Source organism: Salmo salar, chromosome 06 (genome assembly GCF_965601325.2).
Source record: "Salmo salar chromosome 06, fSalSal1, whole genome shotgun sequence".
NCBI classification, from domain to species: domain Eukaryota; kingdom Metazoa; phylum Chordata; class Actinopteri; order Salmoniformes; family Salmonidae; genus Salmo; species Salmo salar.
Window position 1 is genome coordinate 45,591,772 of NC_138296.1, and position 16,827 is coordinate 45,608,598.

The 16,827-nt window shown below is 41.4% G+C and overlaps 1 protein-coding gene and 2 non-coding genes across 3 annotated transcripts; 1 reads left to right on the forward strand and 2 right to left on the reverse strand.

The window, feature by feature from the left end:
• The first annotated feature begins 3,906 nt into the window (after positions 1-3,906).
• LOC106607252 (ADP-ribosylation factor-like protein 5B) lies at positions 3,907-8,356 on the forward strand. Its single transcript, XM_014204033.3, has 6 exons — positions 3,907-4,245; positions 5,116-5,176; positions 5,285-5,432; positions 5,904-5,987; positions 7,745-7,896; positions 8,049-8,356. Exons 1-6 carry the CDS (start codon positions 4,200-4,202, stop codon positions 8,095-8,097), a joined length of 540 nt encoding a protein of 179 aa, XP_014059508.1. The 5' UTR covers positions 3,907-4,199; the 3' UTR covers positions 8,098-8,356.
• Positions 8,357-11,058: 2,702 nt separating this feature from the next.
• Positions 11,059-11,130, reverse strand: trnac-gca (transfer RNA cysteine (anticodon GCA)). Its single transcript has one exon. It is a non-coding gene; the product is annotated as a tRNA-Cys (tRNA).
• Positions 11,131-16,227: 5,097 nt separating this feature from the next.
• Positions 16,228-16,299, reverse strand: trnac-gca (transfer RNA cysteine (anticodon GCA)). The gene has a single exon. It is a non-coding gene; the product is annotated as a tRNA-Cys (tRNA).
• Between the last annotated feature and the right edge of the window lie 528 nt (positions 16,300-16,827).

A 16,827-nucleotide genomic window follows, 5' to 3' on the forward strand; every position in this document is an offset into this window, starting at 1 on the left:
ATTTCATTGTGTCAGTCCTTTGATCAAATCAAATTGTATTGGTCACATACACATGGTTAGCAGATGTTAATGCGAGTGCAGCGAAATGCTTGTGCTTGTAGTCCCGACAGTGCAGTAATATATAACAAGAAATCTAACAATTCCACAACAACTACCTAATACACACAAATCTAAAGGGATGGAATAAGAATATGTACATATAAATATATGGATGACCGAGCTAAATAGGCACGATGCAATAGATGGTATAAGATACAGTATATACATATGAGATGAGTAATGTAAGATATGTAAACATTATTAAAGTGGCATTATTTAAAGTGACTAGTGATCCATTTATTAAAGTGGCCAATGATTTGAGTCTATGTAGGCAGCAGTCTCTCTGTGTTAGTGATGGCTGTTTAACAGTCTGATGGCCTTTTCAGTCTCTCGGTCCCAGGTAGCGGGGTGAACAGGCAGTGGGTCGGGTGGTTGTTGTCTTTGATGATCTTTTTGGCCTTCCTGTGACATCGGGTGCTGTAGGTATCCTGGAGGGCAGGTAGTTTGCCCCCGGTGATGTTTTGTGCAGACAGCACCACCCTCTGGAGAGCCTTGTGGTTGAGGGCGGTGCACTTGCCATACCATCCGGTGATACAGCCCGACAGGATGCTCTCAATTGTGCATCTGTCAAAGTTTGTCAGGGTTTTAGGTGGCAAGCCACATTTATTCAGCCTCCTGACGTTGAAGAGGCACTGTTGCACCTTCTTCACCACACTCTGTGTGGGTGGACCATTTAAATGTGTCTGTGATGTGTATGCCAAGGAATTTAAAACATCCCACTTCCACTACTGTCCCGTCGATGTGGGTAGGGCGGTGCTCCCTCTGCTGTTTCCTGAAGTCCACAATCATCTCCTTTGTTTTGTGAAATGATATCACTGATGATTATCAGGGACACATACTTGCACATCCTCCACACCTAGAGGGCTGTACGACTGAATACATTAGTTTGCCATGTAAATTAGCTATACTTTCATTTAAACGATCACTCAGTTCTTGCAATGCAACCCGAAACCATATAGTAACTTAAGTATATTGATGATTGAAGCCGTTGTCAAATAACAGAAAACCTCATCCGGTCCATGACGTAACAATACGTATGATAGCTGAAGCTTGCTGTAGTTCAACTTTTGTTACATAAACTGTGGCTTAAAATATGGTTTCTGTTTCTCTTACAAAGGAAAAAAAGAAGAAAGCTTCTTAAGAACTTGTGGTTTTTGACTCATCTCTGGTTGAAAACCCAACAGCCGCAGGACTCAGCGCAGCGCGTGTCATGCCCTAGACTGTCATGCATACACTGTGGAGGAAACTATATATATTTTTTTTAATTCCAGACATTTTAAAAGGAAGTTAGAACCATATAATGTTCTATAGGAGGAAGTGGTTAACTAAATATCTAGAAGTGTGGGTGTGGTGGTCCCTCTTCCTGAATCTAAGATCATATGTTGCATAGTTTTTAAGGCTTCCCTAACGCCCACATCATGACCGAAAGTCACTGTGTTAACAAACCTCCAAACGAGCTTCAATGCCATACAACACTCCTTCCGTGGCCTCCAATTGCTCTTAAATGCTAGTAAAACTAAATGCATGCTCTTCAACCAATCGCTGCCCGCACCCGCCCGCCCGACCAGCATCACCACTCTGGATGGTTCTGACTTAGAATATGTGGACAACTACAAATACCTAGGTGTCTGGCTAGACTGTAAACTCTCCTTCCATACTCATATTAAGCATCTCCAAACCAAAATTAAATATAGAATCGGCTTCCTATTTCGCAACAAAGCCTCCTTCACTCACGCTGCCAAACATACTCTCGTAAAACTGACTATCCTACCGATCCTCGACTTTGGCGATGTCATTTACAAAATAGCCTCCAACACTCTACTCAGCAAACTGGATGCAGTCTATCACAGTGCCATCCGTTTTGTCACCAAAGCCCCATATACCACCCAACACTGCGACCTGTATGCTCTGGTTGGCTGGCCCTCGCTACATATTAATTGCCAGACCCACTGGCTTCAGGTCATCTATAAGTCTTTGCTAGGTAAACTCCGCCTTATCTCAGCTCACTGGTCACCATAACAATACCCACCCGTAGCACGCGCTCCAGCAGGTAAATCTCACTGGTCATCCCCAAAGCCAACACCTCCTTTGGCCTCCTTTCCTTCCAGTTCTCTGCTGCCAATGACTGGAACGAATTGCAAAAATCGCTGAAGTTGGAGACTTATAGCTCCCTCACTAACTTTAAGCATCAGCTATCCGAGCAGCTTACCGATCGCTGCAGCTGTACACAGCCCATCTGTAAATAGCCCATCCAACTACCTACCTCATCCCCATATTGTTTTTATTAACTTTTTAGCTCTTTTGCACACCAGTATTTCTACTTGCACATCATCACCTGCACAGCTATCACTCCAGTGTTCATTTACTAATTTGTAATTACTTCTCCACTATGGCCTGTTCATTGCCTTACCTCCTTACTCCATTTGCACACACAGTTTTTTGTTGTACTGCTTTGCTTTATCTTGGCCAGGTCGCAGTTGTAAATGAGAACTTGTTCTCAACTGGCCTACCTGGTTAAATAAAGGTGGGAAAAAAACAAGTGACACCTGAGCTCTACCATTACACGATTCTTGAGTGAATCCCATGTAAATAAATAGAGGCCTGATCAGTGTTCGGATTAGGGTGGATGTCAGTGTTGGAAATATTCAGGTGGGATCCGGCTATGATATTCAGTAGGAGCACTGGGGCATACGCTTCATGGGGCAACTAAGATATGAGTGTGATAATACCGTTTTTAAAATATATGAATGTGATTGAAGTGGAACAGCTAGTGATCCTGAAGTTACATGGCAAACACATTACCCCCTGCACTGCCATAAAGATCCAGACTTCTAAGTAGAAGCCTCATGTTGTGGGACTATCACTTCTACCACCAATGTTGAGAGGACATTTTAACTTGGGAAAGTCAAGCCTTGAAGTTTATTCAAACACATTCTCATTCACAGGAATAGAAAGGGAATTCCAGGGGAATGCCACAGTCATTGTTTTACTTTTTGATGCTATCAATAAATATCACCTGTAGAATCCCCTGAAATGAGGCTTGATCAAAGTACACAGTACTTTACGGGGCAACTAAGATATTAGTGCAGAGTGCCGTTTTTAAAACAATTGATGGATATTCATGTAATTGAAGGGGATCAGCTAGTGACCCTGCCCACTGGGCACAGACATCAATTCAACGTCTATTCCAAGTTGGTTTAATGTAATTACATTGAAATGACGTGGAAACAACGTTGATTAACCCAGTGTGTGCTCATGGGTGAGGTTAATTGGGAAAGTCATGCCCTGAAGATTATGATAAACACAATCTCAATCACAGGAATAGAAAGGACATTCCAGGTAAATGTCACCGTCATTGTTTCACTTTTGGTTACTATTAATAAACATGTAGAATTCCCCTGTTGGAATGACGCTTGAGGAACTATAAAGTACTTCCGCGTCCATATGTTTATTTAAAAAATATATATATAATAATGATTTTATTTTATTAACAACAAATCAATACAGAGAGTACATGAGGGAACACAAGTATATATAGATTATATACAATGGACAATTGAGCTAGGGGGTACAATATCACATCACAAAAATATGTGGGTTGATACGTTTTGCGTCGTCCTCTTTCGTCATATTTGCGTCTAGTTTTTCTACGGACGCGTGGCCACGCCCTCTTTAGCCGAGGAATTCCTTTGACCCGCCTTTTTCCGTGACTCGCTCCAGTCACCCCCCCCCCCCAAAAAAAAAATCTAGCTAGCTAAGTACAAGAATGCACTGCCTATTTTCATCTCAGAATCAATTTGGTATCGATAGACAACCCATGGGCACATATCTAGTTTTGTTTGTGTCGATGAACGTAAGAAAAATACTTTTCTAGGCTGTGCTACCTAATGTTTTCCAGGTAACGTTAGCTGGGCTTAAAAGCATCAAAGCACAGCACAGGGTTAGTTATCAGTACAGTAATTTAGCTAGCTAACGTTAGCTCGAGTTGTGGGGTGCCTATTGTGTTAGCTAGCCAGCTAACGTTAACAACTGTCTGATTTGTTCTGTTGGAAATATTTTCTTACTTCTTTGAGTTTTTTTCATTCTCATCACCGGTGGATATGGGACTACTTTTTACCAAGCTGATGGCTGTCTTCGGAGATAGAGGTAATAATTTGTCTGCCTGGATACATTTAGCTAATTTACTGCTGTTATTGTTTCTCCTAAGTAATCTCCACTCAGTGCCTGATAATTTCTGCTTGCTTGGTTTACTAACGTTAGCTGCTTTGTAGCACGGTGTTGTTATGGACTGGATGGAAATTATGAGAAAACGCAAGAAAAGCTGTTAGACGTGATTTTCAATAACGTTAGAGTGAGCAATTTCGGCATAGCCTACGTCGATGTGCTTCAATTATCTAACTACACCGGGCACCTTCCAATAACTGGTTAATTTCTGTGGGACATGAGCTAGTTCGGACTGGATCTTCTGTTCACTGTGTCAACGTAAAGCACACGTGTCCCGTGTAATTATCTATTTCATATGTAGCGGTAGTGAATTGCAGTAATATTATGAAACCAATAACATTTTGTTATTCAGTACTGTTTACCTCGTTGATGAGATGATGGCAGGGTAAGAGGTCGCTGGGGTTTACTATCAGGATTTTGGCCAGTTGTAAATGAGAACTTGTTCTCAACTAGCTTACCTGGTTAAATAAAGGTGAAATATATGTATGTATGTATGTATGTATGTATGTATGTATGTATGTATGTATGTATGTGTGTGTGTCAAATGGTACTTGTTTTACCTAATTGTAATACAGCAAACAAACACAGCGAGGTTTTGACCCCTTTGGATAATAAAGAACGTCTGCCCATGTTTTTTGTATCCCCGAACAGGCTCTTCAAAGAGTCCATCAGTCTGATGTGTTATCATGGCGAGGATTGATTAGCTTTGGGGGTCACAGATCTGTGAATGGCAATCTGTGTGTTTGTTATGTAGAAGTGTGTAAATGACTTTCCTCATTCCTTCTCTCATAGAGCACAAAGTGATCATAGTGGGCCTGGACAATGCTGGGAAGACCACTATCCTCTACCAATTGTGAGTGATATCAAAATAGATTTGTGTAATTCATGATCACAAAAGTCAAACATGTATGCAAGTGATATGTATAACCACTTAGTCATAACAATCACTCTGTCCCCTCAGCCTTACCAAAGAGGCGGTCCACACCTCCCCCACCATTGGCAGTAACGTAGAGGAGATCTCTGTACGCAAGACCCGCTTCCTGGTGTGGGACGTCGGAGGCCAGGAAAGCCTGAGAGCCAGCTGGAACTCCTACTACTGCAACACAGAGGTACGGATCTGTTGGTGTGTGTGCTCGCCGCAGAAAGTCTTATGTAAGCAACGTGTGTGTTGGTTTCTGGCCAGTTACAGCTGGAGTAGAAATAGAACCCTGATGAAGGTGTTAATGCCTAAACACTTTTTGCTTTAACTTCCCTTTTTCCCTCCGAGACTGTCTGAATAGCTACAGCTGGAGACGAGATGTTTTTCAGCTGTCCAACAATTAGGCCAACATTGAGTTATTACACTTTAACCTGTAGCTGATTGTTGTTGTCATTGATAAGGCATGGGAACACTATTACATCATCTGTTACAGAACTAACCATATCTGTCTGCTGTCCTGAGTATTCCTCTAACACTCTAGACTCTTACTGAAGTCATGTTAAACGTTGATGAGATGAGAGCACTCAGAGCCTGGGGTACAGTTAAGTGAGTAAGTTGGTCCCCTTTGGCCAGGGTATTCAGTTGTTTTGTCTCTCTTTAGATTGTTATTCTGGTTGTGGACAGCACAGACCGTGAGCGCCTAACTCTGAACAAAGATGAACTTCACCGCATGCTTGAACATGAGGTAACAACCACCTGGGTTTTTGGGGGGGATCATGGGAAGGGGGAGGGAGGGTCAGCTCAACCTTACTGTTTCAATATTTTTTTCTGAAGACCAGTTTCAAATGCAAGAGGGATTTTTTTTTAAATATATTTCAAAATATATATATATATATATATATATATATATATATATATATATATATATATATATATATATATATATAATGACAAAACACACATCACGACAAGAGAGAGAGATCACTACATAAAGAGAGACCTAAGACAACAACAGCATGGCAGCAACCCATGAAAACACAGCATGGTAGCAACATAACATGACAAAAACATGGTAGCAACACAACGTGGTAGCAGCACAAAACATGGTACAAACGTTATTGGGCACAGACAACAGCACAAAGGGCAAGAAGGTAGAGACAACAAGAAATCACACGAAGCAGCCACATCTGTCAGTAAGAGTGTCCATGATTGAGTCTTTGAATGAAGAGATGGCGATAAAACACCGGTTTGAGTGTTTTTTTGCAGCTCGTTCCAGTCGCTAACTGCAGCGAACTGAAAAGAGGAGCGACACAGGGATGTGTGCTTTGGGGACCTTTAACAGAATGTGACTGGCAGAACGGGTGTTGTATGTGAAGGAGGAGGGCTGCAGTAGATATCTCAGATAGGGGGAGTGAGGCCTAAGAGAGTTTTATAAATAAGCATCAACCAGTGGGTCTTGCGACGGGTATACAGAGGCGTATAGAGCGCAGTGATGTGTCCTATAAAGAGCATTGGTGGCAAATCTGATGGCCGAATGGTAAAGAACATCTAGCCGCTCTATAAATGATGTCTCCATAATCTAGCATGAGTAGTATGGTCCTCTGAATCAGGGTTAGTTTGTCAGCTGTGGTGACAGAGGAGCGATGACGATAAAGGAAACCAAGTCTAGGTTTAACCTCAGCCTGCAGCTTTGATATGTGCTGAGAGAAGGACTGTGTACCGTCTAGCCGTACTTGTATGAGGTGACTACCTCAAGCTCTAAACCCTCAGAGATCGTAATCACACCTTTGGGGAGAGGGGCATTCTTCTTACCAAACCACATGACCTTTGTTTTGGAGGTGTTCAGAACAAGGTTAACGGCAGAGAAAATTGTTGGACACTAAGAAAGCTTTGTTGTAGAGCGTTTTTTAAAGGTGCAATATGCATAAATCGCTCCACTATTTTCAGTGATTAAACAAGCAATGTATAGTGTAGAAATTTGTTCTACCATCCAAACCGCTGTGAAATATATTTTTGATAACAAAAAAGATTGTATTTTCAGCTGTTTGACGCTGGTGTGTAAAATCGCTTCTTAGACTTGCTTTCAATGAGAATGACAGATCTGTAACTCACATTTCTATGTGAATTTGATCAGGTTGCCCAAAAAGTGACACTGTAGCTTTAACATGTTGACGCGTGAGCTGTGTTCATGCTTTCAAGATGACTCATATCACCACTACAGAGCAAACAAACTGATCGCAAAACCACGAAGGGTTGTTTCAGCATTTCCCCTGTGTGAATCGTTTCTGTTCCGCTGTCGCTGCTCTTTTCTATTATCTGAGACGTCACCGCGGTGAGATTCTGTAGATTACCACAGGAAATGCTCAGACGTGTAAATATGTTGAATATAAAAATGAGAGAGAACTGTGCCTCTCTCTTCTCTCCTGTCCATTCTGACTGGTGTGTGTTGTACCTACAGAATCTAACCCTGCCTATCTGTCCTGTCTTTTGACTGGTCTTTAGGACCTACAGAATGCTGCGATTCTAGTTCTGGCCAACAAGCAGGACATGAAGGACTCTATGACAGTGGCAGAGATCTCCCAGTGCCTCACCCTCAGCTCCATCACAGCCCACTCCTGGCATGTACAGGCCTGCTGTGCTCTCACAGGGGAGGGGTGAGTACACTGCATAACTACAGAAACACCTGGGCCTCGTGTGTGTGTGTGTGTGTGTGTGTGTTATAACATTCCCATCATAAATAACCTTAAGTCACTCAAACACAGTTTAATTTTCAAAACCATTTCCATCTCTTTCTCCTAACCTCCAGACTACCTGCCAGTCTGGACTGGATGAGGTCTCGTGTACTGGCCAGTTAGAACTCCTTCCGTGAGCTCATCCAAATTGGAACCAGGACAGCTATCCTTTGACCCAACAAACACAACCTCTCAGACATTGCAGCTGAAGCCACAGTACCCAGATCAGGACCTCCACTATCTGTTGTGTCGCTGCCCCTCTGAGAGCCCCAGGGCTGGCCTCAGACCTGCCCTGTCACCATCATGCCTTACCTGGGCCTTACTGTGTCTGCAAGGGCTGACCAGGGTCCAGGTCTGCATCGCGATAGAGGAAGCCTGGAGGAACCTGGCAGAACCTCAACAAGGCATGCCAGGGTATGCCATTGTGCATTTGAGTTAGCATGGGTGTGTGTGTTATAGTGTGTGAGACTCTGTTCTAGATGTCCACCATGTTTACATAAGAATCTTACCTGTCAGACCTGATTCCATGAGGGTGACACAGTATGTCCCACATAAGCTGAATAGGGACATATCACAGTATTTAAGCCTCCTGTCCTCATGAACTCCACAGAGATGGAATGGGAGGTTGCATTGGATTTCTTTAACATACAGTTTTGTACCTCTGACTTGAGGAAAACCACAGTACACAGGTTAAGAGGCCAGACCTAATGGGGATCAGACTGGTGCTCAGCCTTCTAAGCTATCAATGCACAAATTACTTGGAAGTATTTATATCAAAGAAGAAAAAGGTGGTTGCTTGACAGTGAAAAATAGTATCGTGATTTCTGTTAAAAAAGCAAGATGACAAACAAGTATTGTCTGATTTTTAAAACAGGTTAATCATGTATTTATTTTTATACATATACATTATTTTAAAGTGTACAACATATTTTTTTGTACAAATAAATGTTATTATTGATAAACTGGTGACTGGGCTGCCTTCTCTGTAGTAGGGGAATTACACATGGAATGTCTGAACCAATGATTTATATACTGAACAGAAATATAAGCGCAACATGCAACAATTTCAAAGGTTTTACTGAGTTACACTTCATAGAAGGAAATCGGTCAAATGAAATAAATTCATTAGGCCCTAATCTATGGATTTCACATGATTGGGCAGGGACGCAGCCATGGGAGGGCATTGGCCCACCCACTTGGGAGCCAGGCCCAGTCAATAAGAATTAGTTTTTCCCCACAAAAGGGCTTTTACAGACATAAATACTCCTCAGTACCCCCCCCCCCCCCCCCCCTTCTCAGACGATCCCACAGGTGAAGAAGCCGGATGTAGAAGTCCTGGACTGCCGTGGTTACTCGTGCTCTGCAGTTGTTAGGCCGGTTGGGTGTACTGCCAAATTCTCTAAAACGATGTTATGGTAGAGAAATGAACATTCAATTCTCTGGCAACAGGTCTGTTGGACATTCCTGCAGTCAGCATGTCAATTGCACACTCCCTCAACTTGAGAGATCTGTGGCATTGTGTCCTGTGACAAAACTGCACATTTTAGTGGCCTTTTATTGTCCTCAGCACACGGTGCACCTGTGTAATGATCATGCTGTTTAATCAGCTTCTTTATATGCCACACCTGTCTAGGTGGACGGATTATCTTGGCAAAGGAGGAATGCTTACTAACAGGGATGTAAACAAGTTTGTGAGGAATAAGCTTTTTGTGTTTATGGCAAATTTCTGGGATATTTTATTACAGCTCATGAAAATAATATTCTCAAGTACTCCCCGTGGATAGGCCAAGTATCCTAGGGTCCTAATACCCCTGGTTGGGAACCACTGCACTAGATGACTGACAGGGGGCGCTGTTTTGAAGCAAGATCTCCATCTTCGCACTCCCCCACCTTTGTAAAAAAATATATTTTGGAAGCTATAGAAATGCATTTATTAATGTCTACATTTGTTTTTGCCAGGTTTATGCTATTACAGACCCCTTAATGCATACTTTATAATTATGGAGCTAAACATTGTAGAGAATCACTGTACCATCCAACCCATTGTGAAATATATTTCTTATAACCAAATATGTTGTATTTTCAGTTGTTTGAAACTGGAGAATCACTGTACCATCCAACCCATTGTGAAATATATTTTTTGCAACCAAAAATATTGTATTTTCAGCTGTTTGAAGCTTCTGTACAAAACCGAACTTAAGACTCAAAAACATAACTTAAGAACAGGAAGCATAGAAATAGTGCAGATCTATGGCTTCTTAGACTTGCTTTCAATAAAAATTACAGATCTATAACTCACATTTCTATGCACATTTTGTAGGGTTGCCGAGGTGCCTTATTGCTATTATAAACTGTTTACCCTCGTAATTAGAACAGTGAAAATAAATGTTTTGTCATACCAGTTGTATATGGTCTGTTATAAACTGGGTGGTTCGAGCCCTGAATGCTGATTGGCTGACAGCCGTGGTATATCAGACCGTATACTACAGGTATGACAAAACATTTATTTTTACTGCTCTGATTACGTTGGTAAGCAGTTTATAATAGCAATAAGGCACCTTAGGGGGTTTGTGGTCTATGGCCAATATACCACAGCTAAGGGCTGTGTCCAGACACTGTGTTGCGTAAGAACAGCCTTTAGCCGTGGTATATTAGCCATATACCACTCCCCCTGATGCCTTATTGCTTAATTATAAACTGGGTGTTTCGAGCCCTGAATGCTGATTGGCTGACAGCCATGGTATATCAGACCGTATACCACGGGTATGACAAAACATTTATTTTTACTGCTTGAATTACACTGGTAACCAGTTTAAAATAGCAATAAGGCACCTCGGGGGTTTGTGGTATATGACCATGCGTCGCGCCTAAGATCAGCCCTTAGCCGTGGTATATTGGCCATATACCAGACCCCTCATGCCTTATTGCTTAAATATACCACCTTTTTCAGCCAATCAGCATTCAGGGCTCAAACCACCCAGTTTATAATTGCCAAAACAAAGCGTCAGCAATCCAAGGTTTATATTATATACCCAATTGTTTCTAACAGCTACACTTCACTTTACTGGCTCGCGGGTTCAAAATAGGGGGCATCCGGATTTGAACCGGGGACCTCTTGATCTGCAGTCAAATGCTCTACCACTGAGCTATACCCCCGTCGCACTTCATTACCAAAATAAAAACGATTTATCCGAAGGATAATATCAATTCTGTTAATAAATGATAGTTATATACTTTAATAACTATCATTTATAGTTATATAGGTACCGGGGTTTTTTTCGGTAAAAAATAACGTATTTAACGGTTTATCGACGTTTTTCAAGACGTGTTCGTCTGTTAGGAGAGTGCATACTGTGCATTCGTTTCGTCCAATAGGAGGAGACAAATACATGTGTCTCCTGCGTGCTGTCAGTACTGTTCAGTACACAGTATTTTATATAGGCTATCAAGGCGGAAATGAGTGTTAGTGTCTTTTCAGTACTGTACAGTACACAGTATATTATATAGGCTATCAAGGGGGAAACGAACGTTAGTGTGTCTTTGTATATTTTTGTCAGTAACAACATCAGTCGGTTCTCATGCATGCCCAGTGATATATTTTTTTATGAACATGCGTGCACCCTAAAAACATTAGATAAAAATATGGGTTTGGTCACAATGGTAAACCTCAGATAGTAAAACTCTAGTCCTGTCGTGCATTTCATTCGTGCATTTGCCATAAAACGACAACAACAACCACTCACATGACACATTTCGAACAGTTTAAGTTCATTTCGATGAGCAGTTTATGGTGTGCTGTGTATAGGGTACGCCTTGATGATGAGACAATTAAGGGTGCAGAATGTTGTTAAAATCGTGACCGCGGAAACCAATAAACGTGCGAAAAGGCCCGTTGGGAAGACAATGCAGAAAAACAGCTCTGCAGGCCATTTTACACCCCAGCCACTTGAAATGACATTGAGGTTTATTTGCATCACGACGAGGACATTGCGTGCCTCAGAATTTCAAAAGTAAATCTGGTGGTGATAAATACGTGTGAATGACTAGAGAACGACTCTGACTTCAGGAATACAATAGGCCTGCAATACAATGAATGACCTTCCATCAGGTATGTCTCCTACACTTCCTCAACAAGGGAGGTAAAATAACGGGTATCCGTTTAACAGCTAGTTTGTTCTAAATGAAAGATATCCTTTATGTATAATAAATATAGGCCTAATAGTATGACGCAACAATATCTGACAGTAATAAACCTAACCATTTTATTGTAACAGTTATGATCAGGTAACATGTTTTGAAGTGTACCCCTGGCTATCTGTAAAAATAAAAAATAAAAACAATGGCGCCATCTGGTTTGCTTAATATAATACATTTGAAATTATTATACTTTTACTTTTGATACTTACGTATATTTTAACAACAATTACATTTACTTTTGATACTTAAGTATATTTAAAACCAAATGCTTTTAGAGTTTTACTCAAGTAGTATTTTACTGGGTGACTTTCACTTTTACTTGAGTCATTTTCTTTTAAGGTTTCTTTACTTTTACTCAAGAATGATAATTGGGTACTTTTTCCACCACTGAGATGCAGTGAAGCCAACATTGTTCCTTTCAGATTTAAGAGCGGTATGGGGAAAGAAACCTTTTTGGAATAGTTGGGTTTCTGTCATTATTTGGAATAGTCTTCCAAAGAACTTGAAATTCATAACCTCCATGGTCCATACTCCTTGCTTGTGCTCACGGGGGGAAGCTCCTATCTACTGACCAGGTTGTGGTACTACTTATACATTGTCATAAGGAAACAAAGATGAGTAAAATACTTGAATAAAGGATCTACGTGGGTGAGAAGAAAATGCTCCGGGTTAGTATATGGACTGACTTTTGGTGCCTACCGTGTATCATATTGTGATTGTCTTGTATATATTAGGGGTAAATGAGACGAGGGCGATTAACCTGTCCAGGGTTGTTTATTATGGAACGGTACTATTAGCTCATTTTATGAAACAAACAAAAATGTTGTCCGTCATTGTTTGTAGCCTCCCCCCAAAAGGACCACAATGGAAATAAGCTTTTGAGATTTACTATGTTATCCTTGGTGATCTTCTTGAATTGTTTGTGGAGGCATATCCAGCTGGAGCGCTCTTATGTACGTATTTTAATCTTGTCTAATAAATTAAATCAATCAATAAATCAATCAGTCTTACCATATATAATTCTAATGGCAAAGGAATAAGAGATAGGCATATATTTCAACTGTAAACTGGATAAAACTGACCATCTGTGCATGTCTGATTATAGATCTGTCTATGTCTAGGCTTCAACATCCCCATATTCTGTTTGTCTATGGCAGGGATGGGCAACTTTGATGGGGGAGGGGGAAACAAAAAATCAGGAACTCATCACGAGGGGCCGCAGTTGCTCGCGGGTCTTCGTACCCACGCACCCAGTGTCACAGGAAGGCCAAGAAGATTATCGAGGATCTCAGCCACCCGAACCACGGCCTGTTCACCCCACTACCATCTAAAAGGCAAAGACAGTACAGATGCATCAAAGCTGGGACCGAGAGACTGATAAACAGCTTCTATCTCCAGGCCATCAGACTGTTAAACAGTTATCACTAGCCGGCCTCCGCCCAGTACCCTGCCCTGAACCTTAAACACTGTCCCTAGCCGGCTGCCAAACAGTACTCTACGCTACACCTGTACATACAGTTGAAGTCGGAAGTTTACATACACTTAGGTTGGAGTCATTAAAACTAATTTTTCAACCACTCCACAAATTTCTTGTTAACAAACTATAGTTTTGGCAAGTCGGTTAGGACATCTACTGTGTGCATGACACAAGTAATTTTTCCAACATTTGTTTACATTTTTACATTTTACATTTTAGTCATTTAGCAGACGCTCTTATCCAGAGCGACTTACAAATTGGTGCATTCACCTATAATATCCAGTGGAACAACCACTTTACAATAGTGCATCTAAATCTTTTAAGGGGGGGGGTTAGAAGGATTACTTTATCCTATCCCAGGTATTCCTTGAAGAGGTGGGGTTTCAGGTGTCTCCGGAAGGTGGTGATTGACTCCGCTGTCCTGGCGTCGTGAGGGAGCAGACAGACAGATTATTTCACCTATAATTCACTGTATCACAATTCCAGTGGGTCAGAAGTTTACATACACTAATGAGCGTCTGCGTAGCCAGGCGCTAAAATAGAACTTGGTTCTGCAAGTCCTCCCTCTCCCATCTCCTCATTGGTTTTTAGGAGTATATACCCACGTTCCATCTCCTCATTGCTTTTTAAGAGCACATGGGTGATTGAAAGATGAACTGAGGCCCACACTCCAGTCCAGTCGGTTGTGGTAATGCACCTTAAAGTTGGTTGCCAACTGCCATAAAAAGTCCAAAGAAGAAGAAGAAGCCTGAAGGAGGAGAGATTACTAGAAAACAAACATTTACACTTTTATCTGTGGATTAATTGTCGGAGTAGAGGACCTTATGCATTTCAGGTAAAATAACAACCTAATGTTTATATCCCAGGACAAATTAGCTAGCAACAGCAAGCTAGCTAAATAGGACAAATTAGCTATCAACAGCAAGCTAGCTAGCTAAATTGCCATAAATGTTTAATGCTTTTCAACCTGTCCCCAAATTAATATAGTTGGTTCAGATTTGTTTTGATATTTCATCCTGCATGTCCTGATCGCATCTGATGTGGGGGGGGGATAAAATTAACATGCGGTCTGGTCAGCATGTTAGGTCCCTGGGTTTGAACACCTCCCTCTGCAACTGGATCCTGACCTTCCTGACAGACCACCCCCCAGGTGGTGAGGGTAGGCAACTACACATTCACCACGCTGACCCTCAACACGGGGGCCCCTCAGGGGTGCGTGCTTGGTACCCTCCTGTACTCCCTGTTCACCCACGACTGCGTGGTGGCGCATGACTACAACACCATCATCAAATCTAGTCTAAGAAAATGTTAATTGTCACATGCTTCGTAAACAACAGGTGTAGACTAACAGTGAAATGCTTATTTAAGTACCGAGTTGAGTAAGCATTTCACTATTAGTCTACACCTGTTGTTTATGAAGCATGTGACAATTAACATTTTCTTAGACTAGATTTGATCTTATTTAGCTGTTCGAAAAGTATTTATGAATCACAAAAAACTGGTTTGGAGATCCTTTACACACGAAGGAAAGAACACGGTGGTTTGATTCCTTCAGAAAATTGGCACATTCAGTTCTTAAACCCATGGTAATGTTGGAAAATTATTGTACGTAGAATTATAATAGGGAGAATAGTGTACAATAGTAGGCTAAACTTTTGTCTATTGCCTGCACTAACCGTGGAATTGTGTGATGACACGGCCAAGTATTGCGCCATGCGTCGGGTTCAAACTGTTATGGCTTGGTCGGCGCTCAGCTCCAGAACGATTGAATTAGCTTACATGTCATTTAAAAAAAATATATGATCAACTGTTACTAATGATCCTCAGCAACAACCACATGGCCGTGACGGCGTTTACAGAGGAAGAAAATGAGGGTAAACGAAACAATGTAATTAAATAGAATGATAATGTAGGCTATACCAACTGAAGAGAACCAACTGTAAATTGATGTTATTAGGCCTACTGACGGTCAATACTGATGGTGGCTAATATTTAACATGATATAAATAGGAAACAGGGGTAGCCTATAATTAAGACATTCGAGAGTACCCATCCCTGCAAGTTACAATAAAATGCAATTCCCTTATCCAAACGCATTACTCATTTACCTAGCTCTTATCAACAGCTCTTATCAAGTTGTAAATTGCAGTGCTACTGTATTTGTGTTACTGTATTTCTATCAGAAAAACTAAAGTAGATGCTTTTCCCACTTGGAACCGCTAGGTTCTCCAGACCTTATTCATGGTTTCCTTCTGCGCAAAGATGGTGGAATTATTAGGGAATTAAGTCAAGGTCAGAATCCCGATATCTGTAGACACATTTCCACTACACCATTTATTTGATCTCCACCCAAAACAAATAGCAGGTGAATAGCATGCTATTCTCAAGCTCAGAATACACGTAGAGAGAAAACTGCATAGAAAGTGAATTAAGCTCCATTTATGCGCGCTTAACTCATGTCGGAATCAGGCCCATGTTTATCTCGGCCTTACCTACCCAGTTAGTCACCATTCACTATTCACCAACCCACCATTGATAACAACTATTAGATCTGTGATCAATACGTTTCAAAGAAAATGAGGGGGCACCCGGATTTGAACCAGGGACCTCTTGATCTGCAGTCAAATGCTCTACCACTGAGCTATACCCCCTGATATAGAGCCTGGGCAACAGAGGTCTTCTAGTCAATGTTCCGAGTAAGTGTTTTATAGGTTAGTGCTACTAGAACATTGCTCCACCTCTTGTAATTATAAAGTGTGTGTTTTATTTTATTTTTATTTAACCTTTATTTAACTAGACAAGTCAGTTAAGAACACATCCTTATTTACAATGCCGGCCTAACCCGGACAGTGCCTTAGACTGCTCTGTGTGTGTGTGTGTGTGTGTGTGTGTGTGTGTGTGTGTGTGTGTGTGTGTGTGTGTGTGTGTGTGTGTGTGTGTGTGTGTGTGTGTGTGTGTGTGTGTGTGTGTGTGTGTGTGTGTGTGTGTGTGTGTGTGTGTGTGTGTGTGTGTGTGTGTGTGTGTGTGCAGGGTTGGGTAGGTTACTTTCGAAATGTAATTTACTAGTTACCTGTCAAAATTGTTCATCAGTAATGTAACTTTTGGATTACCCACATTTTGTAACATAATCTGATTACTTTCAGTAACACACGCACCGCATCCAGAACACAGAGCCAATA